This window comes from Phasianus colchicus, chromosome 9 (genome assembly GCF_987193195.1).
Source record: "Phasianus colchicus chromosome 9, bPhaCol1.hap1.1, whole genome shotgun sequence".
Classification (NCBI taxonomy): domain Eukaryota; kingdom Metazoa; phylum Chordata; class Aves; order Galliformes; family Phasianidae; genus Phasianus; species Phasianus colchicus.
This window is the reverse complement of record NC_143444.1, coordinates 32,456,483-32,481,496: the sequence shown is the minus strand read 5'-3', so window position 1 is coordinate 32,481,496 and position 25,014 is coordinate 32,456,483. Positions and strand designations below refer to the sequence as shown.

Genomic DNA, 25,014 nt, shown 5'->3' with positions numbered 1-25,014 from the left:
AAACCAATTTGTTACATAGATTAGTTTATTCCATACAACATTGCTTTTCAGCTTTGAAAATCAAACCTGTGTAGTCTAGAAGGCTCGGCATGCTATTTTGTACTCCCATTGTAGCACTAGTCACGTTCTCTTCCTAGAATGATACCCCTCGAATTTTCTGAGCACAGTCCTGGTACTGCTCCCTGCTTTAAAAAAATATAGCAATGGAGCCAGGCTCAGAAGAACTCAGCAGCGCGTTGTCAAAAATGCAAGTACACAACATGTAAAAAAAGATCAGCATTCAAGTCTACAAGTCAGGTTACAGCAACAGCTTCAGTTGAGAGCATCAGAATAAAACTCCTGGCCTTCCATATACTTGATCAGCTCCACACAGCCTGGCAACTGAAGGTAAGCAAGTAGAGCAACTTTTACACACTCCAAGGCAATGCTCCAGCCCAGATCCACTACTGGAACTTCCAATTTTTAACTCCACACCTCCCCTGACTCACTTTACAAATAGCTGCTCAAGCATTCACAGTAGCCAAAGATAATTTTCTCCTGGTTGCTTTTTCGTAAGGAAACAGTAACATCACTCATCATTTTCTTTAATCCTGCTCTGTTTGTGGAACTGGATAGAAGGGGGTGTTTCATAAATATTTCATAAATAGGTCTGCCTTTCTTTCTCTTGAGGAACCAGAAGCTGCTCAGTTCTTCAAATTAAAGTGAATAAGTAGTTTTGTTCTTTTTTAGAGGGACTTAAGCAAGTCAAGTTGCACTTTAAAACACGACAGTTGAGTGGTAGTTTACATTACCAAATTATGTCTAAATTACCATCACTCACGGTGTTTAACTTTAAAACTTCAGCAGTATGATTCTCCTTCTTGCACATCAGGTCTTACAAAACAACAAGAATTGGTTTGTCTACTATTACGCATGCAATTTGGTATCATGCAGCCACAGGGGGTATTTTAGGTACAGAAAAATGATGTGTTTAATTCAGCATTTCACCCAGCAAATTTCAGCATGATGCATGTTAAAATAAAAATGTAAAGTTCCATTCAAGTTCCACAACAGCTTGTGTCTTTAGCATTATTTGTGGCAGGGTGTATCAGCCTAGACAAAGCAATGTGCTTTTGCTACTCAGTTGCTTGGGCAACTGAGTTTAATTTATGGAACATGAATAATTCAAAAGTTGCCACTGAAGTGATGGCTTTGGAGACCATAATCTTTCTGTGGTGGCAAACCAAACTGAAATGATTTGACCAGAACAGATAAGAAATTTCACACATTAGAGACACCGAATCCATTGAGAGAGGAAAATAAAGGACTCACACACACCTTCAAAGATTTCCTTCTGATGCAAGTAAAGCTTAGGTGTGCAGATGGGATCTACCAGTCTTAAATCCTTGATGGAAACTAGTCTGTGAAGACAAAGATCAGTTCAGTTGATAGTAGGCACTAGCCTTTACCCATTAAATCAGAGCTCCCTTCTTTCTAATTCTGGCTTAACAGTTCTAATTCACTTTAACAATTAAATGCAGCATATTCTTAAGCATCTGAATGAACTGCAATTTCTGTTTGTATGCAGTGTCATACAGGTCAGTCAAAACATGGAACTGAAATGCAGACTATTTAAATACTGCATTGGTCATCCTCCTGCTAAACAAAATCAAAAGTAAAACCATTGAAAAAAATCAGAAGCTGAAGCAGTATACATACAAAATACAAAAGCAGATCTCCACTCACTGACTTAAATCACAGTCAGGTCTATCTTGTATATCCACAGTTTCCCTTGCTGTGCAACCTCACTGAGGAAAACCACTGGTTTTGTGTATATTTACTTCAAAGCAGGCACCTGTTTCTTGTGTTTCAAGACCAATTTAAGCCTATTAGAAACATTTTTCAGGTCAATTGAACACTCCTGAAAAAGTCTAGTGCAGCATACCTAGGTACAACTAGGTATAACCTAGGTATAACTTTAAAAGAAAGTTGAAGATTTAAGTTAAGTTAAGCTCTTCACAAATGCTCACAGTTCAACCACAGACACAGCAACACTTTTGCTTAGCATGCTACAGCGGAAACTTTATTTAGTTCATTTTGAAAATATTTGCAACCAAAATTTATTTTTGCAAATTCACAGAAATAAGCTTTAACATATAGGCTGTATACAACTCAAATACAAGTAATACTTTTAGCAATAACTTACTAATACAAACTAATGATAAGCTACAAACTCACAAAGAATTGTAAACATTTTGCACAACTGTCAGTCCTTTCTTTTAGGCAAAGTGCTCTTTTGATGACAAATAAATTAACAAATACATAACTAGAGTGATCTACTTCCAGACAATACAAAAAGATGTTTAATAAGGCTTGTAAACAACGTAATATGTAATTATGCAGAATCCATAAAAGTGTCTTGCAGGCTAAATGTATACTTACATACCTGGGCAGCAAAAACGTTCTTGAAAATGTTTCAGATGTTAAATAAAAAGTTAACATTAATATCTTCCCAATGATAACTTTCATACACAGTAAGTGACTTAAGCTTACATCCTTAGTAGCTTATATCCCTGACAGAAAGAAATTAGGTATGACTTATTGGCAGTTGTGTCATTGAGTGGGGTAGCAAAGGCTGGAGTCCGAGAGCTGTAGGTGAATGAGCTACAAAAACAGAAAGATTCACTCGTCAACTTCATTGGAAGTAGAAAAATATAAACTAGTAAAATCCAACTGGGTAAATAAATGTTCACCAGTCCCAACCACCTAACTAAGCACTGCTTCTCTAAACAAGTCTGATGCCAGGAACTAGGTGGCATCACAGGTGCTTCCACCAGCCCCATACTTCAGGCCCAGAGCTCATTTGCCTCCAACCACAGCCCACCTCTCACACCGCCCTGGAGAAGAGCGAGCTCAGGCCACATGTGCAGCTAAGAATCCAGCCCTCCCAAATCTTTCAGATACTCTAAATCATGAGTTGGAGCCCAATTTGTTGTCACATCAGGTCAAATAACACACAATAACATTTTTTTAAAAACAAAGCTGCCCCCATTACGTGTTAATATGAAGGAAGCTTAAGTTTTCAGTACACCTACAGTTAGTGGGGTAAGGTCAGGGAGTGGTTGGTCCACAGTTTTCACTAAAATTAGATATTGTAGAAAATACAGCATGAATGCTAGAAAAACAATTGTTTGAATTCTTACTACTAGCACTCATGGTTTGGAGGGAGCACAGAAAGTAGTCTTCACACCCAGATCTGCAGCTGTGCTACTACAGTGAGTGCTCCTGATAGAAGTGCCTTCTTAACAAGGCACAGAGAGCAAATACTATATTAAGATATTCTATAAAGCATAAAACAAGAAATCTGGCAAGCTTCTTTAATAGGAGCCTGGTAAACTGTTCTTGCTGCTGTCAAGAATGATTTTAGTTGGATACGCAGAGTTGTACCTACCATCCATATAACTATGCAGGGCAGTTAACATAGTCCCATCTTGGGGTACATATGCTGAATATGCCATTTCTTCTAACATGGGTGGAGACAGCCTGGAGGGCTGAACTGCTGTGACTGGAGCAGTAGATGAATGGTTAGGACTAACATGTTTCTTATGACGCGCTCTGCAATTCTGAAACCACACCTGAAAAAAAGGAAAAAGATTTACATCATGTAGATCAATTGCATTCTGCTTTGACATTAACTTGATATAAACCTCAGAGCTCAGTTAATTGAGCCTCAAACGTAGCACTGACAGTCCAAAAGAAGAAATGTCTACTTTGAAGATGCACGGTGCCTAAAGCACACATATGAGCAAGTCAGGAAAGCTTCTGTAGCAACTAAGAGCCCCAGGCACTGTAAGGACTGCATGGCTGCTGGGGCAGGCGCCTGGCTGGGCACCCACAGCTGCTGTGTGCAGGTGCATGGGAGGGATGCAGTCATCTCTTGCGCCTCAACACTGCTGGCAGCAAAACAGATTTTTCATGGGATACCTATTTTTCTTTTCCCTGTGAATTGTGTGAGCTTCAGCTTTTTAAAAGCTTGATCACAGGTTCCATCTACCTAATTCCTATATATCAGTCAGATCTCCTGGGCTACGAGGAGATAATTAGAAAAAAGCTTGCTGTTCCCTTATATAAATCTATAAATTGGTATAAAAAATACATTTATGTAGAAAAAGAGCATGAATGTGGTGGCTGCCAAGAGGAATCTTCAAGCAAAGAACGAACCATAAGAACCTAAGTTTGTGTTTCTCAGTTATAAATGGCTTGGGCATATATTTTACCTCTGCTCTCTAAAACAGATCACTGGGTAATTGGTCCTAATGTCTGTGTTGTATATCACAAGTCATCTTCAGAAAGCACAGCTCTAAGAATGTGCTGCTGAATTCATAAATTTATGTTTGTGAAAAGCTTAGTGCCAATTACATGCTCTCCAGGCATGCTGTTCCTTGACAATCACTAATCCTCCATACAAAGTACAAGAACACTGCAAATTGTTCATAGTGACATTTCAGTTCTACACCTACTCCTAGCTAAGAACAGTTCTAAGAAGCCACCACATTAGATCTTTCTCCACCTCACAGTAACTACGTAATTATTGTTAAACTGCCACTAAGCTTTTCCAGCAGATGAGTGGCAGACTTTGTAACTTGGAGCAATCACCTGTATAACACGCCTGCTCAGGCCTGTTCTTTCTGCCAGTTTCTGAAGCGTTTGTGCATCTGGATTGTTGTCCTGAGCAAACTGTGCTTGCATAACCTGAAAAGATAAGAGTTGGATTTTTTTTTGTGCAGTCCCAAGGATGGCATTAGAGACTTCTCTCAGACTATGATCCTTTCCTTTCTCTGTTTTTAGGGAACTGTTGTAATCTCTTGTCCCCAGACAGTCCCCAGTAAAAGGGAGAAAAATATATTTTAAATAAGCCACAAAATTCACACCCAAAATAGAAGCCCGTTATACTACTTAACTGAACTGAGACTTTTATGAGAAATGAATTATGCTTGGAAACAGTCAGAAATGGACAAAGCATTCACTTGTGATTCAGACTGTAAGAAAACACTGCAAAGCAATTCAGGCATACTTGATAAAGAAAATGGTTATAGCAGCAGACCACAGCAAACAGCATCAGGAAGGAATGAGCTTAGGTTGGGTTCTTTGAGCTGGTCAATTGCTACCTGCCTCTTGCACTATATGGAGCAACTTGATGCCCTTTCCAGCTACATGGAGAATGTAGGCCACTTGGAAGCTCCTTGCACCGCATTTACTCTCCAGCGATGTGAGAAGCACTCTGGCTGCACCCTGACAGACCTGCACAATGCAGCTATTTGGTGGGACTCATCTTTCGTTACAAATCATCACATTATCACCTGAATTACAGTTCTTGAGAAGGTAAGTGTTGGTCCTGAACAGTTCTGGAACATGCGAGAATTTACCTTAATTAAGAAGTAAGACTTCACAGATTTCTGCAGGACTCCTTCAGCCATTTAGTAAACTGCAGTTTCTCATTTCTGGATTTTGTTCTTTGATGGTCTGCAAATTTTGCTTTGCTTCATCTCTGAGGAACTCAGACAAGTACTCTTCAAATTCAGAAATGTTTAAACTATTTGCTTTCCTACTGAGTTTCATAAAAGAACATCAAAAACACAGGCATCCTTCCACATCCTTAGGCACATTATTGGAAGTCTTATGTCAAGAACAGGTGCCGAGACGGATGCACTGAGCAGACAGGAAGCGTCTGAACAGATCTCATATCTGCTGAAGTGGGTTACAATCCAGTAAAACGGGAAAAGCAAACATGGAAGTTTAATTGATATCAAAACAGAAGCAGCCCTGAATCCAGTTCCTACTCTGAGAGCTGGACCTGTCATTCATTCAGCTGGTGTTGGAAAAGAAAGTCTCCTTCCTGCAGAAATTCACACCTGATATCCAGAGCTTTTGCACCTTACACCCCTTCCAGGTTGTGCTCTTGTTTTAGATTAAAAGCACCTTGACTTCAGTCGTGGATCAAACAGCAAATCAAGCATCATACAGCCATGTGCCATGTTATGCACTGATTATCACACTCAGTTTAACTAAACTGGGCCGCTTTTACCACAGACAAGGACATAGTGGCAAAGCAGAACAGTAGAAAATGAACACTGCAGTAACAGTATGCATCCAGAAACTCACCAAAGGAATACTATAAACTGAGCATGAAAGACACATAGCTAGAGCTGGGGAGAAAGCTGCCGCTTCCTTTCCACTACAGGTTGACAATTCTGAATCTGGTCACTGCCTCCTCACAGTGAGCTGGCACTGATCATGCTGTTTTTCCCTATCAGGCTCATTTGGTGAAGTGGTGATCTGGAAGCAGAAATTACTCGTATTTGAGGCAATCCAGAGCCAACTCTTGTCAAGACAGCAACAAGACAAGAAGCTCTGAGGGCAAAGCAGATGCAGGCAGTTCCCACCCCCGCTGGGCAGGCATGACCCTGCCAGGAGTTTTAATTTCATACTTCCAGAATTCCAAAGCTCCCACTTCCCTTTTGTCCTGACACTGGAAAGGAGTATAACTAGTGGGTGAGCTCATATAACAGGATATTGAAAAAACATGTTTTGATAATGCATGATCAAGAACAAATTGGACAGTAAAAAAACTGCTGCCAAGAACATCAAATGCACTTCTCTATTTCACCCCACCCAGCTCCGTGAAAAAGCTGTCTGCTCCCCCCAGTCTCAAACACGCAGCATTACATACTGAAGCCAGGCTCTTGAAACATGACACCAAATCTACAGAATTCAGTATGTTTAAACAGGCAGCAGCGAAGCTCAAAGATACTTTGAGATTGAGCATGCTTGTAAAGCACTTTGGAAGGGATGAGAGAAAGGGAAGAAAAGAGGGAATGAGAGCAGACATGAGTTCCTACTAAGAGCCTGTCTTCCCAGCGCACATCAATACAGCCAAGACATGAAAAGCAAGTATGTAGGAAAAATGATGATAAGACACAAACATGCGATTATTCCCCTTCCTCTCTATAAAACAAAGAGAAACAACACATTAATTGACAGGAGTCGAGCTGTATTCACGTGAATATTAGCAGGAATCCACGACTTACCTGTTGTTCTGAGAACACAAACTTTTGCAGTCCTTTACTGAGCATTGCAATAAAATTGAAGCTTCCTGCCTGTTAATGTCTCGAAGTCCATCCAGTACCCATCTCTAGTGCAACTCTTCATATTACGTAACTCTAAAAATATTCTTTATTATGTGCAGTGATGTAAATGTCTGCTTAAATAGATTTCATCGAGCAATCAAAATAGATCAACCTTTTTGTTTCCACTCTGCAGAATTACTGGCTGCCCCCAGGGAAATAAAAAGCTCGAAGGGTAACTATTTCATATGAAACCACTGAAGCTAACAAACTATTCCAGAAACATGCCGTGTCTTGATAGTTTTTGAAAAAGTATAAAGCATACAAGCTTATTCTTCCCCCACATATGCATCTGATTTCCTATCAGTTCAGAAGGTACATCCTGCATAAACCTGAAGTACTCAAGTTTTTAGCATCGCCTCTACCTGGAGTTGATCTGCTGTGAAGCTGGTCCGAGCTCTTTTTGCTGGTTTTGGATGATTAACATCTTGTTCTGTTAGCAGTGCTCCTTCCACACTAACCCCATTACCTGAAGCATTAAAAAGAAGACACTGTCTGCTAAGCATTCAAAATGATGTTATTCATAAATCAAACGGTTGTCTAACAACTCGCAGCAGCTGGCCACCTCAATTTCACATGCAGAAAAGCCACATTTTGTTCAAAGTTAAATTGCCCGGACACTACCACCCATCCACCCCAACTGACTCCCTTGCAAATTGATGGAGGAAAGAGGTGCAGCATGACATTTTATCAACTAGATAAGCTTTGCTTTCCTTAGGATAGGAAACAAGTTATACAAACTCAAAAAAAAATACATATATATATATATATATATAAACATCAGGTAATTTGTGCCTTATTTTAATTCAAGAACCTGTGCTTCCAGCCTTAGTAAAGCTGGATAATTAGCTCTTTTAAGACTGAAGATGAAGTAAAACTCAACAATTTAATTAAAACTAACCACAAACAGTTTTTAAAGGCAGCGTTACCGTTTTCAACTTCTCTTTTCAGATTGTCCAGCATGCAGTCATAATGTACTCTACACAGGACTTTTTCTTCCACCAAAGCAAACTCCTCTCCGGTAGAAAGCTGTCTTTTGCAGGAGAAGCAGGCAAAACACGCCAAGTGGTACACATTGCCCTTAGCCCTTCGGACCCAGTCTGTAGAATGAATGTGCCTCCCGCAGCGGGAGCAGCGGGTGCCGTACCGCCTGCAAACAACGAAGGCCAACAGAAGGCTGGAGTGAGATGCTAACCAACCAGGCACAATGGTTGCTCCAGCAAGGTTAGTAGAAAACGGATGTGGAAGCACAGCTGAGATCCACAGCAAGAAGACTGACCACACAGAGCTGGAGGACCACGTAACCGTGCTTCTACAGCAATAAAAGCAGCAAGGTTGCATCTGACAACTCAAGGCAAGATCACTATAAAAGTTAATAATTTACTTAAGGGAAAGAGCAACATTAAAACTGCTACGTGAACTCACAAATCTCGCCTTTCCTTTTACGAAAGTCATCTCTGTAAAAGTTGTGGGTGGGAGATAGGAACAGCTGGCTTTATGCTTGAAATTCCCCCAGTTACTCAAATGTGTTTCACTATAGGGGTAGTCCAGGTTATTTAGCTTCATCAGCCTTCACTGTTCATTGTCCCCTTCCGCTGAAGGGGAGAAAGCCTGCACCTACACAGTTTTTTTCCTTAGTTACCACCCCATTTATGATTTTATCATCTCCTGTAGAAGTTCAAATATAGGCAAGTATTTATACTGTTACTGTATAATGTTGTTCTTTCAAGAGGAAACTGACAGCCAGGGTATGCTGGATTACGTAAATGAACATAACTTTGTTTTTCCTCCCCCAAAGTTCACCATCCTCAGCCTGTTCCATCCCTCCCTTTTTCAGTGGAAAAACGAATAGCTGACAATAATCCACTCACTATACAGACGTGAATCCCATAAATATTTTGCCCAGGGAAAGTACCAGCGGTCACAGCAAATTTTCTTCCTCCTTTCTGGACTGAAGATTTTCTATCTTGAGCACTGAGGCCAACGAGTCTTTCTAATTCTGCCACTCAGAATTAATAATATTCTCCCTTATACAATTAGATCCTAATATTAAGAATGCTTCTTGTTCTAAATCAAATTGATCCTAGAAAGGTGTAGCTGCTGAAATCCTTTTTAAAGGTTAAAAGATTGACTTGGAGTTAATAACAGCATGTGGTATCCTAAGTCTGGTACCAAAGTGCTAGTCTGAACAGAAAATCATCTCAGCTTGGCCTTGTCTTCTTAATCAGCATTACACTAAGAACAATTATTTGCACATAAGCTATATTCACTGTTATTTTGATAGGCTCTTTGACCAATACCTACCCCTGCTTTGTGTCCATAGAGGTGAGTGATTCTAGAAATTCAGTAGCTAGGCACAAATTAAGTAAAAGGTTTGTTATGTAGTTGCATTAGACAGGTGCAGGGCTTCCAAGTCCCTCGGCCATAGATATCCATTTCATTGCTTATTAAGTGATAAACGACATACATGGAAATAAGCGAGTAGTGAGAACCTAAGCAGCCATTTCATTTACAGACTAAGCAAAACAAGCAAGCTGAGATTTTGTTAAATGAAGTGCTACTGCTGCACGGCGTACCTGAAATAATCAAGTTTGCAGAAGATATCTTTATCTTTGATGTAGCAGCTGGTGTGCCTTCCGAGAGACGTTCTGCAGACACTGCACGAGAGACAGCGAACGTGCCAGCAGAGGTCGTTCACCTGCAAGAACACCGGCAGGAAAGTACTCCTCTGAGTTTGTACTACAGAACTCATATCTTGTACTTACAAAAATTATTATTTCTTTTCATACAGCCAGAAAAAGGCAGAAATGATGTGTACCATGATTCACAGAAAATGAATCCTCAAGGCAAAACTGCCTATAGAACTACATGTATTCGGGGTTAATGAATGTGATAAAAGTCTTCAAAATAAGCTTTCATGGCTTTGTAATTCAAAGCACAGGAAGAGAAAGCAGGAGATCCAAGTTCTATGTGGATATTTGGTGCCTGGCTCTGTTCTCACATTATTGGGGTAACAGAGCAATCTGGCATCACCTTACTGCTAACTTGCATTCTTATTCCCCAACCTGCAAAAACTCCTGTCTAACAATGAACAAGAGCTGTGAAGTGATTTGAAATTTTACAGTGCAAACACTGAAGAAAAAACAAAGCAGTCAAGTAGAAACACAACATGAGCTGCATCTTACCAGATGGCTGGGAAGCACAGTTGGTGAATGAAGTGGGAGCTCCAAAACATCAGGTTGTTTTACAGCAAATTCAATAATTGTTTAAAATATAATATCCATAGTGAAATTACACCATGGAAAGTAGAAGCAGATCAGGGGTTTTGAAAAGCCACGGGTAAATTTTGGGCAAATAAGTTATCCAAAATTTTCATTTCTTAATTCTTATAATTCTTTGTTGTGCAGACATTCTGCACCACCCATCAGACAAATCATTTCATTTGAAAACCCAATATTCCCACTGACCAAAAAATAAATGACGACCCTGTGGATAATTCTGTATCGTACAGGAGAACTTACGTAAACCAAACAATAAATAAGTTTGGATATGTACGATTTCCTTTAGAAACGTCCATGCCAATTTTTCATCTCATAGGGAGCAGCAGGTTTGTCAGCCCTTATATGAGGAATGGCAAGGCAGTGATCTATGTGACCCAGGATGTGCCTTCTGTCAAAGCACTGCCAGACAAGCCACAGAGAAAATGAGATGTTGACTCTGACAGGTCAGGCTGAGACAGACCATTTCAGTCATTCTTCATATAATATTACAGCTTGCCCAGTGCTCTCCCAGGATCTATCCTTGTTGGCAGCCATAGTTCCATGCACTGACAAATTTACGCCACAGTATAATGTGAAACCGTTGATAACAGCTGTCACCAAATTGATCCTCTCAACTATTCTGCTAGATGGGTGCACTGCAGGCAAAAAGGACGACAGCATCAGGGCCAGTCTGAACCCGCTCCACAGCTCTGCACAGAGGGGCTCCCAGGGGATCAGCTCCCCCGGCCCCCAGCAGGCAGCCTCACACCGCTCTGCACGGAGCCCGACGCACGGACTGCTAACGCTCTTCCACAGGGCTTTGTTACACGGCTGGCGTGATGTCACCCATCTGCCTTTATCATTGTACAGGGCTGAATTTAGGAGACATAACTGCTGCTGATCAGGAAGACGTCTCCCGGCTGTCTTTCCCTACCTATATAGAAAGGAATGATGTTTAAGTTGAAGTCAGAATAGTCATTCGGGGATCTTTTGCTCTAAGCTGCATTTACTCAAGCTTTTCAAAGTGCAGACAGCAACATTCAGGAAATGAGCGACTAGGATGCCTCTGGAGTTAACAGAACCAGAAGCAATTTTGTCGTCCCTGCTCTGAGTGCAAACACACATATGAAGGTGTCCGGGGTATAACAGAACAAAAGGCATACAGAAGCTCTCCACAACCTGTGCATACCCTGCTATAAATGAGTGCCGACCTAGCATACACATTCCTTTGACCTCCTTGTTACAACTGAAATCTAAAGAAAATTACCTAAAAAAGAACATTTACATTTTCGGTGATGCTACAGACTTCCACTTTGCAGGACATATTATGAATTTAAGTCTGCATCTGTTGAAATCAAGCGACTGAAAGCACAACTTCCTAATCTCACTTTTGAAAGGACAGAAGGCAGGACTCTGACCCAGCATAACTTCAGTGGCTGCAATCCAGATGGAAAATAGCCACCTTCGCACTGCCTTAACGTCTTATATTTAAAGCCAAGCTTTTGTTAAATAATCATACTTAGTCCTGAATGCTGAAACTAACATTTTTCAATCATGCCAACTTCTCAGAAATTACTAGAGCCCCTTTTTAAAGGAATACGTCGTTTCCACGCTTATGAATAGGCGCTGCTTTCCTTTCAGATTCACAGCACCGCACTGAGATTTTGTTTAGCTAACAACAAACGGGTCACTGCTACCAACTGCTTTATCAGGAGCGTACAGCACAACCGAGACGTTCCCCACATCAGCGTTCCTTCTCGCTCCCTTATGGAACACGTGAAGGATACGCAGCCCTACAGCAGGAGAGCGTTCTCACAACGCAGGTATCGCTTCAGATCACCTGCGAGGCCGAATCTCGCAGACGCACGCGGTTAGCTTCAGAGCTTTAACAGCATCAGCTTCTGCAGTAATTCCACTCATCTCTGCAAGTCGAAGAACCGGCTCAGATGTTACGGATGCCGACTGTGCAGCAACAGCGAGGAAGGAAAGTGGAACGAGAAGCGTGCGAGAGAAAGGGCAGGACTTCTCTGAGCTCAGCTGTCCACCCGCAGCTCCGTCGCGTTTTGCCACCGCACTCAACTCGTGGCTGTCAGACGCGCAGGACGCGGCACGGCTTCGAGACGCCGGAGCCCCGCGGCCCAGCCGAGCCCTGCCCTCCCCTCCCCGCACGTCGCGGTGCCCGCCGAGGCGCTCCGCCCTCCGCGCGGCTCTCGGGGTGCGGGACCGATACGGCCGCCTCGGCGGTGGAGAGGAGCGGGGCCGGCGGGACGCGCTTACCTTCAGCAGGTACTTATCCACGATCTCCAGGCCGCAGCTGCTGCACACGCACTTGCTGGGGGCGCAGCCGGAGCCGGAGGCCATGGACCGCGGCGAAGAGGAGGGCGACAGGGCGGCAGAGGAAGAGCAGGAGTCCTCGTCGGCCGCCGCGGGGCTTTCCTGCGGGGAGCGCGCGGAGAGCTCTATGAGCGCGATCCGCCGCCGGCCTCGCGCAGAAGCGGGGAACGCCGCGGGGAGCCCCGCCCGGCCCGACCCTCCCGACCGCGAGCACCTGCGGGGCCGTGCCGAAGCCCCGCGGGCGGGTTGCGGCGGGAGCCGGAGCTCTTCCGCCGAGCGGAGGCCGCGGGACCCGAGCGGGGAAGAGATGGAACCGCCGGCGGCCGCGGAGCGCAGCCCGGGTCCCCGCCCCGCACCGGGCAGAGGCGCGCGTCCGCTCACCTTCTCCGAGGGGCCGCCGAGCGCGGGCAGGTCCTTATCCTCCAGCCTGCACACGAACATCGGGTCGCTCTTCCAATACATGGCCCTGCCCTACCGCATACCAGCTCCGCGAAGGGCGGCGGGGCGCCACGAGGCTGCTCCGGGAACCTCACTCTGAGCCTCTGCCCTCAGCGCCTGCCAGAAAAAAGTTTTGTGTATGAGGGGGTGGGCCGTGCCGCGCGAGGACGGCCTTCCGCGCCTGCCTGCTCTGCCCTCCCGTGCAGAACCCGCCTCCGAGCGCTGCCGCGGCAGCGAACCCGCACCGGAGCTGTTAGACAGCAAAGAGCACCATCAAGGAAAAAAGGAAAAAAAAAAAAAAAAAAAAAAAGACCCAAAGGACACCACACACTCCTCCTCTTTCTCTCCTTCTTCCCTCCCAGTTTATCTTCGTCGTTTGTCACAGCTTCTCCGCCTCCAGCCCCCCGAGACTAAACAAAAATCCGAGCTGCATCTCCCTCCATATGAGCGAAGGAACGCAGCGGTGCGGGTGCACGGGAGGGGTTTTCCGTGCCCCGCAGCTGAGCGCAGCTCTTCGGCTCACGCACTCCGAGCACCATCTGCGCCGTGTTCATGCGTGCTTACGCCGCCCAGATCCCATTATAAAACCTTTCTCGTTAAGCTAAAGAAGGAACACCTGAGGTGACCAAAGGCCGTAGCGTTACTGTAGTTCTGAGCTCTGCCTGTTGCTAATTAACACCGGTGTGTTCGTCTGCACCGCAGATGGAGGCTGCTCGGGGCCGCCCGCCCGCAGCACTCCGAGAACCCGGCCGTGTCCCCTAACGGAGGTGCTCCCTGTGTTACTTGCACGTTTTTACTGCGACTACAGACGCTCCTCCCAGAGCTTCCCCGACTACTGCCGCGCTCGGGACGGTGCAGAACGAGCAGCCCACCCGCCGCAGGTGAGGGCGATAGCCGCGGATTGCTGCTCCGCGCGTGCCGAGCCTGACAGGTGACGCTAATTAAACCTGCCGTTACAGCCCTGTCCTCTGCACCTCTCTGCGTGCTTACTCTGATGACAGATGGTGGATTTTCTACAAAGCGAACTGAGAGCTGCCGCTACAGCGGTAATGCTCTGAGTTTGAGAAAGGGGACTTCAGTTTTTGGGGCTCTGTAGAAAGGATGAGCCCCATGCTCCTCACTCCCCTTTCGCCTTTCTTTCGGGTTTGGAGGCCCTGCCTCTGCGAGACTGGGACGGAGCCCCCCATACCGCTGCACCCCACTCACTTGCCCGACATTTTAACCGATCGACTCGGAAAGAATCTCACTTAAATCACCCTTTTAGGACCCCAACAGCTGCCGCCCAGTAGCACAGCCGGGACGCTGACGGACGGGGTGCTTCGTTCTAAGTGCAGCGAAATTCGGGACGGGGCTGTGGAAGCCGTCCGGCCGCGGTGTGTAGCGGGAGCGCTGTGTCCAGCTGTGCCCCCCCGCCGTGCTCCCCGCCCCAGGGGAACTCTGCGCCCCGACGGGCGGGGCGGTCCGGAGCGCCTCCGATCCCCGAGCGGCCCCGCGGTGCTCCGGCCCTACGCACTCATCTAGAAGCGGCTTTCTGGCGTCTCCCCGCCCGGGTACTCGCACGCCCACGGCGCCGAGCGGATCGCGGAGGGGAGGGAACGGCTATGGCCCCCGTCGTCGGAACGCGGCCGGGAGTGCCGCTACAGGAGGCGAGAGGCGGCCGCGCGAACCACCGCCGTGCCGCGGGGGGAGCAGCGGAGAACCTCTCTCCGTCCGTCCTGACAGCCCGACCTTCCCTGTCAGATAATCCCGAGGCACGGCACGAGGGCTATCGCCTGTTCCAGACGGCACCGCGGAAAAGCGGCACCTGCCCTGGGGGTCGCCAGAGAGATGCGACGTGGAGGAACCAGAGGCAGAGAGCCGTGGGGGAGGCGGGGGGCCCCTGCAGCGCCCTTCGTTGCGCCGTCGATGCTTTCCCCTCGGTGTTAACGAGTTTACCGCGCAGCGTTGGTGTGCGCTTCACGGACGGCTGCGTTTTAGATTTCTATGAAGCAGCGCCTTCCTGCACGCGCACCTTTAATCTCTGATAAATACAGCGTTAGGAGCCAACAAAATTCTTTCGCGCGTTGTTCCCCGCAGCGGTGGCAAAACGCGCAGCAGTAATTCATAAGATGTGTGCGGGAGGAAGAAAAAAAAAACGCACGGGAGATTTATCGGTGTTTCTTCTTGTTCTCGGTGCACGCGCCCGACGGTCGCGAGAGCACCGCAGCCCTCAGCCCGTCCCGCGCGGCTCCCCGCGGCCCCGCCCGCGCTCTGCTCCGTTCCCGCGGCCGCGTCAGTCCCGCGCGGCGCTCCGGGTCCGTCCGGGGCCGATCCCGCGGCCGGGAGATCGGCGGCCCCGGCAGCCACCGAGGGACGCGAAGACGACGCGCCTCGCGAACTCAAACGGAGGCAGTGGAACTCGGCTACTTCTCCAAAGTCCTGTCTGAACTTTTTCGCTTCGGTTACCCGCTCTCGGAATATTAGTAAGTATCGCTAGCGTAGCTTCGTTTTTGAGGAGGTGAAAGCAGGCGGACGCACAGAACTTAGTGGCAGGGAGCAGCGGGCCGAGGGGAGCGGAGCTGCCGGGGGCGGTCGGGACGGGCCCCTGCTCGGCCTCGTCCCGTCGGGACTCGGAGCAGAGCAGAGCGCTGCGGAGAGCCCGGGTGGGAGCGCGGAGTTCCGTGCGCGGAGGACCCTATGATGGGGGACCTCGTCCGTTCCTCTGAGAAGTAATGCAAGGACGGGTGGAGGAAATGCTAATCATCTGCGCACAGGAGAGATCTTTTAAGTATGTGACGGCAGGGCGCGGGGCTGAGCGCGGACGGCAAGAGTTGTAACAAGAGTGTGTTGGCACTGGGCTTCTCGAGCAAAGACGGCACCGCGGAGCAGTGCGCGCGGCGGGACGTCTCTCTCTGAAGGGCGCTCCAGCGAAACGTATGCGCAGCGAAAACGAACGGGCTGCTGAGAAATTAAACGTGGCACCGCGGTCAGTTTGCGAAAAGCTGCCACCGACACCAAATCGGGGACAATCTGAGCTGCCGCTTCCGACTGCCCTGCCGGGCTCGGCCCACGGAACAACGGCCGACGGCTCTGGACCACCCGCGCCTCCGCCGCAGCCGGGCCGGGGAGGTGCGGCGGGTTTGGATGGAGCGCGGGGCTGCGGGGCCGCGGCGGGACGAGCGGCGCTCCGCTCGCGGTGTTTCACGTCGCTGCCGAGGGGAACGCGCTCCGACCTGAGGGATGGAAATGAGCTCCCGCTGCGCAGCCCCGTCTCGCACCCTCACCTCCCCGCTCGTTTATGTCCCGCGGGTGTCCCCGCGCCCCCGAAGGCGAGGCGAGGACCGCCAGCAGATGCTGCCGTGACTCCGTGCGGTCCGCTCTTTTTGCAGCCCAGGTCCACGCGGTCCCCTTCTTGACCAGCAAGCTGTCTGGCAAGGAGAGATGAGTTAAAATGCGGAGCTGATAACTGTGAGGACAAAGTTGACTTCAGTGCACGCTGCCTTTCCTGTCTCAGGCATCCTCTTTCGCATGCTTTAACATTTGCCCACCGATGGTATCTGGAGGTTTTTCATCTCTAGGTCTCAGCATCCTGATCTCGAGGGGATGGGGGCGGGGGGGATGGATTGGCGGCGGCTCTGTGGCGGAAGTCAGGCAACGAAGTGAAGCCAACACACTGGGCTTGCTCTTTGTGAGTTCGCACTCCCCCTGGCTCCAGCCCCTGGTGAAAGCTGCAGAGTTTGGACTGCTCCTGAATTTCTGTTTCTGGACTGGGTTAGCAAGAAGTAAACCAATCGAGTAACCTGTAACTTGTTTTACATACCTGTGTAACGCACTTTCCTTGGGCCAAGCTGTCTGTCTCCAGCTCTTGGGTCCAGTATTTTCTGTAGCTTTTGCTCATGACTATTCCAGTGTGGAGCCCTGTGTCTCTTGGTTGGGAATGACCAGATGGGTCTGAGGGAAAAGTTTCTGTGTCTGACTTGAATGTGCGAGACAGCGATTCCCTCACCAAAGTTCAGAACCTCACACAATGTACGTTTTTATTTTTCTTTTCTTTGTAGGTGTAAGGGCAGAGGAGGCAAAGGGCAAGCAGGGGTTAGTGGGGTACAGCCCTGCATTTTTTTTAGGGCAGTGGCCCTTGCACTGCAGGAGGAAGTGCAGAGTCATTTCTGACTTGAGAATAAGGGCAGTAATTTTGCCTTTTTTACTCTTCGTTGCACTTCTTCGTCCCTGCACCGTGAACAGATATGTGAAACTTGCGCATGTTCAAGTGGAGTGCTGTGTCTCTGTGTTCCTGAAGTTTTGGTGAAAACTTTACATAGAAGTTGACTTTTCGAGTTTGTAAACATCTGTGCTAGTTGTACCATACTGTCATGCAGACAGAGAAAGCGTTGTGGACAGACGAAAATAAAGCAGCGATCGAATGTTATGAAAATGCACTTTGCCCTTAGCAGAACCAACACGGAAAGCATCGACGATGTTTATAAATACACAGCTAGAAAACTTACTGCCTGCTTTCCGTTGTAGGAACGTCCTCTTTTCTAAGAGCGTGGTAACTCCACGCTGAAGGGCCCGAAATGTTTCCCTGGGCTATCGGATCTGCCCGTTTAATTCCTTTCACTTTTGTTTACGCGCTGAATAAACACTGCTCTGCGGCAGCAGACCTGAGCCGTCAGATGGAATCGGGGGCCGGCGGGGGGCCGCCGTAGCGTCTCGCGCAGCTGCTTCAGTCGCCGCCGGTGAGGACAGAACGCTTTTTTTTCCCACCGGGCGCCTTTGCCGGGCCGCGGAGGGGCGGCCGCGTCGTCCCTTCCCCGCTCCGGCCTCTGCGGAACGTCCGAGGGAAGACGGGTTGGGTCCGCTGCCCCGAGCCGCCGCTCCGCTCCGCGCCGCAAGGGCGCGGTGACCGGCCGGAGGGGAGCGCGGGGCTCCGCGGCTGCGCTCCGTCGTTCGCCGTCGGGCTGTCCCGGCCCCCGGGTTGCGGCGCGCTGTGCCGCACGAGTTGGCGGCGGCCGCCGCGGGCGGAGGCCGGAGGAAACAGCGCTGAAACAATTGAGATGGCAAAGAAAAATATTTGGAGACAAGGTTGTTGAAACTTCCTGCTGGCTCCGAGATAGAGCCGTCGGGCGAGAGAGGGTGTGGGGAGGGCGGTGCGGGGCGGTCCCCGGCTCCCCCGGGCGCCGCAGACCGGGGTCGGTGCCTCCAGCCTCCGGGGAGCTCCCGGGGCGGCGGGACCCGGGCTACAGCTTTCCGACAGGCGAACATCCCCCTGTAACAGCTCCCCGAAAGGAAAGGTCCTAGAGTTAGCACAGGGGCAAATACAAGCTACAGACAGGAGAATAGGGTCTGCGGGTCTCCTCGCGTGAGCTCGCTTGCAGAGTAGGCGGCTGCCTTTGTCTTTCACAGGACATTCTCCTTCATCTCAGTCATACCACTGAATGCCAAGCGCAACTCAGGGCAGGAATCGGAAGTACTCGTTGCAGCGAATGAAAACTTCCCTCCCTTACACGCCAACAAATGCTTTTTAGAGAAAAGCTATATTCGCTGCCTTGGGATGACATCCCTTCTCTTTCCAACGTTGAAGGCTGTACTTTGGTAAGCGCATGCACGGTGTGATCCTTAGTCCCGTCTTCTCACACGAACCATACTCTGAGCACAACAGAACTCTTGAAGTGTGCTTGCTTTTGCTTGACATTTAGTCAGGGATTTCTAAGTTGCTAATTATTCACAGATTTCTTTCTTTCTTTCTTTTTTTTTTTTTTTTTTTCCCCCAAAGCTCAACTGCAGATGTTCAGGGGTCTTTGCCTCAAGTAGTGCTTAGCTTGGTAAAAACAGGAATCAGATAAGAGTGCTACCTCTGAGGCTAAGAAAGGCTCTCAGACTGTGGTGGGACTTTCTGGTAAGGTGTCACTACAAGGAACTGTTCCTTGCAGTGGAATTAAAGGACAGATTCACTTCTTTTCACAGTGTAAGCTTTCATAATTTTCCCCAGCTAGTTTCTTACTTTGTAGACTGATAGAGTGTTCAGTGTATGTGTATTAAAATGAAAATGGCTGTCAAAAAAAGCACATTTGGGCCTCCCTAGCTGGAGATGTTTTGTTTACTGAATTGACAAGCTGGGAAGGAAGCTCATGGAAAAGGTGATTAATTTGTACCAGATCTGAAAACCACAGAGAGTCTCCAGCAACGGGATCCCAGTTTCCTACCCATGGGTTACAATTGCCAGAATATTTGCAAGTATGTATAAACAAGGAATCGAGGTTCACACAAGATTTATAATTTTGTGACCAGTAAGTACGAAGTGCTACTGTAATTCCCTGAAATAAATTTATTTGGAAAGTGCAGCTGCAGGTGTTCAGTTGGTGTTGTAAGTAGAAATAAGGGACCTCATTGCTCTTTGTGTTTATTGTTTTTCTGCTGATATGACTTCATTAACCCTTGACTGACACATGATAGAGGAAATTGGGGAAATTTTACTTAGTGCCAGACTTATGTTGCCGTAGAGGAGAATTAAATGTGTAGATAGTGTTTCAGCCCAGACATTTACTTTTGTTGAATTCTGTGCTTGGAATTAGACAGGTACTTCTGTGCAGAGGGTGTGGTATGGGAACTGTCAGCTAGGTTTAACGCAGTCCTTTTGTCCACCTGCTTGTTTGTAAAAGTTTTCTGAGATTGAATATTCATTTACACAAAAGCACACTGCTCAAAGCATCGTGCATCTGTGAGCACACTGCAGCTCTGCCATTGAGGGATCTGGATCCAGCCCTATTCGTGGTGTGACCAGCAGGACCTCTGGCTATTCTGCTATTGAAAGAAGAGTTTTACAGAGCATAAGTTATAAAAAAAAGTTACAGAACAGATTGATAACTTACAGTACATACTTTGCATGCATGTACCTTAATTTCATTGCTCACATATATGTTGTTACAGGACTTGTCCTCACTGCTTTGCACAGAACTGTCTGCTTTGCAGTGCCCAAGGGCCATTGTACTCTCATATTGTACTCTCATATTATACTCTCAATATGCCTTGAACCCCACAATGAAAGTTTAACAAAAGACAGCATTTTACTGATAATCTAATAGCCTTTTCATTACTTCCATTTGGGGTTATGAGGAGAAGAGAGTGGAAGAGGGAATCACTGGAGATCTCAAAGGCAACTGTTTTAATCGCTGCAAATAAACGTTCAAAAATGATCAGCTCTGGCTGGTTACCTAGACTAGACTGTAATGCAAAGCAGCACTTCACCGTCTCATGTTTTGCTGTTCCTTAATACCATCTGCATGTTGATGCTTGGACAGAAGAAAAGCTATTTATCTAATTTTTGAGGAGAGAAGAACTAATAGGATGAAAGAAAATTTAGAATTGGTGAAGCGCTGACTTGCAGTTAGGGTTATACAGCTTGCAATATTGCTGCTATTCTGCTGCTGTGTTACACACACTCAAATACTTAGATTATCAGCAAATGGTCCCTGATAGCATTCAGTGGCAAGATTACAAAATGGAAAAGTCAGTGGGTTTGTGCTCAGCATACCATGCCAGAGGAACGTGCAACTGTGGACTTCATATTGTCCTACTCCTAACTGCTGGAGGGTCCCAGAATGTGGAGCCCAGCCAGGGCTGAAGTTCACAATCAAGTGGAAAGACGACTGCATGAAAGCTGATCTCCCTTGCTCACACCAGCCATGCTCTTGCCAAGGTCTATTTGCTTTTGCCTCCCACGTGACTGTGAGCAGAGAGGGGAGATGTGGATTCTTTCTGTTTTATTTTACTGTTTATGCTCTGCAGTGGTTTTTGCTATGTATCCACTCCTACTTTGCACTGTTATTTTGGGAGCATGGGTTTCCTGGTTAGACAAGATCATAGTTCAGAAGTAGAAATTACATTTGCCCTGTCTTTGCTGCATCCCATCTGGTGTATCTGCAGTTCACGTTGGGGCTTGGGGGATTTTCATTAAGGTGACTGATCATATCCCAAACCATGTTCTCGTGTAGGAGCAGGCCAGGACATGTGATGCTCCTTTATGTCTCAGTGGCAATGTAAATTGTGGTATGCAGGATCCCATAGCAAGCATCTCAGACAGCTCAATCTCTGCAGAGGCACAAAAGGAGAACATACAGATTCTATTCAGTGCTAGAAGTTACAACGGTGTTGTTTAGCTATGATAGCTATAAGTAGATGTTTTATAGAAGAAGAATGGTGTTTGACCAGGCATCTCTTATATTGAGAGATGAGCAAAGGTGTCATAATGAAGGACTCCATCCCATGATAAATGAATAATGAAAGTAAGTTTACAATGACTGGTGCAGCAGATACATGAAATGATCGAATGTGTAGTGCCTCCTAACCACAAATACATCTCCTAGAACAGCCAGAGGCACCAGTTAGGACTCATCCAAGATGCTGACTGGTCCAGTCCACAGCAACACTTCTTGAGTGGATACAGCTCACTGGTATGCTTGCCAAAATGACAGACAAGGTACTTTGCTCTCTGCCTGTTGTCCTGCATATCATTAGGAGCTCTCCCTGCAGTGCTTTTTAATTTATGCCATCATTGGCCATCTGAAGTGTTGAGGTTGATTTTGGCTGCTTCTCTGGTGCATCCCTGTGTAGCGGCCTTTGCTATTTGGTGTTCAGCTATCAGACTGGCTGAAGATCAGTGATTATGTGGCAGGCCACCATTCTCAGGCTTCCTCCCTTGGATGTGCATTGCATGCAGCTGCAGGCTCCAGCTCTTGTTGGGCTGCAGGAGCAGCCCTGCTGCATGGGTTCATGTGTGCTTACTCAGGGTGGCAGGCTTAAGGTTTATCATGCTGGGGAAGATGCTGGACACCACTCAGGAAAAGGCCAGGTAAGAGGAGAGACACATGAACCACACCTAGTGGTGGGAAAGCACCTGGACCATCCAATAAATCCTCTGCTTCACTCTGTGTTTCCCTTCTGCTTTGTAGCAGGGGCATGGCTCCTAGGCTAGGACTCACACTGTGACTGGCAGCAGATGTGTATTTTTTATTGAAAGTGACAATTAGAACAAAGAAAGTATGTTTTCATTGATCTGACTTGGCAAACAGACTGTTTTTATCCCTTGTGTTTAAGTATCACCTGCGTTATGGTGATAAGAACAGTTAATGAAGAACAGCTGCTCTGCAAGTGTACCTTCATGATTTTGCTGACCACAAAATCTCTCATTTTGCCACAGGGAATGTAGCAGGCAATTCCTTCCACCTCACTTGCTGAGAACCACTATATACCGGCAACAGAAAATTAATCCTTTTAAAGATCAGTTGAGATAGATGCTCTCACAAAGTGCATTAGTCTTCAGGTAGGTTCACATAAGGATGTGCAAGGAGACTCCATTCATCTTGGCCCGATGGAGGGATGAGCTTTTATCTTTTCTGTGATCATCTGAAGCACAGAATTCCTGCACTCAGAGACGGTGAGCCATACTGGTGCAAGATTTGTCTGTCTGCAAATCTCCTTCTGTTCTTTCAGAAAAGAGGCGATATCCAGGCGGAAGCACAAGCTAATGGTTGTAAAGCAAAATGCTTCAAAGATGAGCAAGAAGGAAGAAGGAAACAGAATTAGTCCAGCTTAGTGAACAGAAGTTATGCTTTAAATATGTGCCGGCTCACATACGTGTGCTTCCTTCCATTTCGATTCTCACATCAAAACAGATTCTTTAGGGAAGCACTGGAAGAGCAATGTATCCAGTTAAGGGGTGTAATATCTTCCTCTGCAAAAGGGCACTGGAGGAAGAGGTTATTTTAAGGTTATATGCATACAGTTCGCAGTGCTAATAAACATTCCAACGGATAGGTTGTGTAAACGTGCATGCATTTAAGGGCAGGTTTCATGTCAGATTCTCATGGTACACCCAGAGCTCTGCCTTGCAATCTGAAATCATGGATCCCATCAGCGGTGTCTTTGCTGCTCATGTAGAAGTTCAACTATCTGCAATGCGCATCTGAAAGGTGTAATTTAGGCCCAGGTTGGCCTTGCATGAGGTTTATCCCGCTCTGGGTAAAGACAATGAATCTATTGACTTAAATGGGGACGAGCCCGGGCCCACTGCCATTGGCATGGGACATTGTCTAAGCTAGCAGGTCCCTGTGTAAATACCTTGCAGAGCCCTTGATGGCTGCTTCTGCAGTTCCAGGCACTTGCCTCATACGTGGTTGTTCGGCGATGGGAGGTTTAGCACAATATCCAGTTCCAGAGCTCGGAATGGAAAACACGCTCTCATGCCCAAGGCACGCTGCAGCCGGCTGTTCGGGAGCTCGGCACCGCGCTGCCCCGCCTGCTGCTCGGGGCGCCGTGCGTGCAGGAGCTGCTCGGGGCTCTGCGGGGCGGCAGCTCCTCCTGCAGCGCTGCCCGGCTGGGCGCCCGCAGGGACCTGTGGTCGCGGCGAGCCAAAGCACGGCCGGGGCCGGCTGCTGCCACGGAGCGCTGCGCCATAGATCTCTACTTCTGCAGGTTTTACAGGGTGTGTAAAACGCTGTTCTGCAGAAAAACGGTGCCTGTTTTACTTGGCGAGGCCGAGCTCGGGCTCGAGGACATTTTGAGGCTCTTTGACTTGTTCTGTACAGAGCAGACCGGTTTGGGGTTCAACTACACCTCCTGAATTGGAGTCACAGCCATTCAATTGACTGCGTTGTCAGATTGTTTATATTCCTCTTAGTATTAAATCTTTCATTCCTAAGAAAGGCCACCTTAGACAAATGGTTTATTTCACATAATGGGTTATTTACATTTTTGGATGCAAAAACTGGTTACGTATTTGGTGATGACAAGCGTGGATGTTCTGTGTTTAAAAACCAAAATTGCAGCGTTGTTCATGTAACAAACCTCATGTTCCACACTCTGTCAAAGTGCCCACCGCCTTCAGCCTGAATAATGACTGCAAGATTTGGTCTTCTCTCTGAGGATTTTCAGTTTCTCATGGAAGTACGCTCGTACACAGATGAAATACATATGTTTGTTTGAAAATGAATGGCTACACCGATATTTTAGATATGCTGAGTGAAACGGTATAATCCATAAATATGGGTGAACACTTCACAGCGCAGCAGCGCTTGCACAGTGTTTTTCATTCTGTAGTGAAGTTTATGACTTTGGCCTTTCATTCCAAAACAGATTTTTTTTTTTTCTCCTACTTTTCCCATGGGCACAAATACTTAAAAAAAGAAAGAAAAGGATCGAGCAGTCTGATTAACAAAACTAAAGCTCTCTATTGAAAAGTTTCATTTTATTTGACAGTTTTATTTTGCAGTTTATTTTACAGTCTATTGAGCAACATTAGTTTCAAAAACTGAAAAAAGTATTTCCAAAGAGGCAGAAACAGAATGCTTTGTTTTAGCTGAAATGATTAATCACCATCTTTACTTTAAAACTAAAGTTTTTTCCAGGATGTTTTGTGCTTGACAGGCTGTGTGCCGTGAGGTGTGTTTGTCCATCAGAACATTTCCAACTGACATGGCATAAAGTCGTAACATTTTTTGTTTCAAGATAAAGCCCAGTTTGTCTAATCAATTGCTTTCTGCCTGGGGTTCAAGCTCCATGCACGAATCTCTCCCTGAACATGGGTGGGATCCAGCCATGCTGCGGGGGATGGGGAGGGATGGCTTTGCTTAAGCAGGAGAGGAGCTGAGGCCAAGTGCTGTCCCTGTTGAGGGGGAGGTCAGCTCAGAGCTGTGGGTAGTTCCATTGGCACTGTCAAAGTGGAGAAAACACACAAAATTATATCTTAAATATTCAAGTTAGCCTCTCCAGGAGGACTAGCAGGTTTAACACCAACCATACTAGATTTATGTGCATTCAGCTGTTGTACGGCTGACGTAAAATAT

The 25,014-nt window shown here is 47.0% G+C and overlaps 2 protein-coding genes across 8 annotated transcripts in view; one reads left to right on the top strand and one right to left on the bottom strand.

The window, feature by feature from the left end:
• The window catches only part of LOC149916929 (uncharacterized), an 80,739-nt gene that overhangs the window by 6,708 nt on the left and 49,017 nt on the right, over positions 1 to 25,014 (top strand). Inside the window, exons 1-2 of one of the 4 annotated variants that reach the window (XR_016469403.1) lie at positions 14,051 to 14,745; positions 14,936 to 15,657. The exons of 1 other annotated variant lie outside the window; for it this stretch is intronic. The gene's annotated coding sequence lies outside the window, so the exon portion shown is untranslated. Of the gene's footprint in view, positions 1 to 14,050; positions 15,658 to 17,179; positions 17,911 to 25,014 lie in introns of those variants that run through there. 2 more of the 4 variants (XR_016469402.1, XR_016469404.1) reach the window with 2 other exon arrangements.
• Positions 2,050 to 13,829, bottom strand: LHX8 (LIM homeobox 8). 4 transcript variants are annotated; one of them, XM_090146868.1, is made up of 9 exons: positions 13,723 to 13,766; positions 13,139 to 13,312; positions 12,701 to 12,859; positions 9,740 to 9,861; positions 8,093 to 8,313; positions 7,529 to 7,632; positions 4,636 to 4,731; positions 3,431 to 3,614; positions 2,050 to 2,643 (listed from the first exon to the last, which is right to left on the bottom strand). In XM_090146868.1, the coding sequence occupies exons 2-9, from the start codon at positions 13,217 to 13,219 to the stop codon at positions 2,567 to 2,569; spliced, it is 1,044 nt and encodes a 347-aa protein (XP_090002994.1). In that variant the 5' UTR covers positions 13,220 to 13,312; positions 13,723 to 13,766; the 3' UTR covers positions 2,050 to 2,566. The 4 variants fall into 4 exon arrangements, with proteins under 4 accessions (XP_090002994.1, XP_090002991.1, XP_090002992.1 ...); XM_090146865.1 differs by lacking the exon at positions 13,723 to 13,766 and adding an exon at positions 13,525 to 13,671; XM_090146866.1 differs by lacking the exon at positions 13,723 to 13,766 and adding an exon at positions 13,441 to 13,467.

Excerpts from the sequence above, each read along its gene's own strand:
- LHX8 (XM_031604461.2), bottom strand. The coding sequence starts at position 13,219 with ATGTATTGGAAGAGCGACCCGATGTTCGTGTGCAGGCTGGAGGATAAG. Across the intron at positions 4,732-7,528 it reads TCACAGCAGATCAACTCCAG|GTTATGCAAGCACAGTTTGC; the intron begins GTAGAGGCGATG and ends TTATCTTTTCAG. Across the intron at positions 2,644-3,430 it reads CCTGCATAGTTATATGGATG|CTCATTCACCTACAGCTCTC; the intron begins GTAGGTACAACT and ends CTGTTTTTGTAG.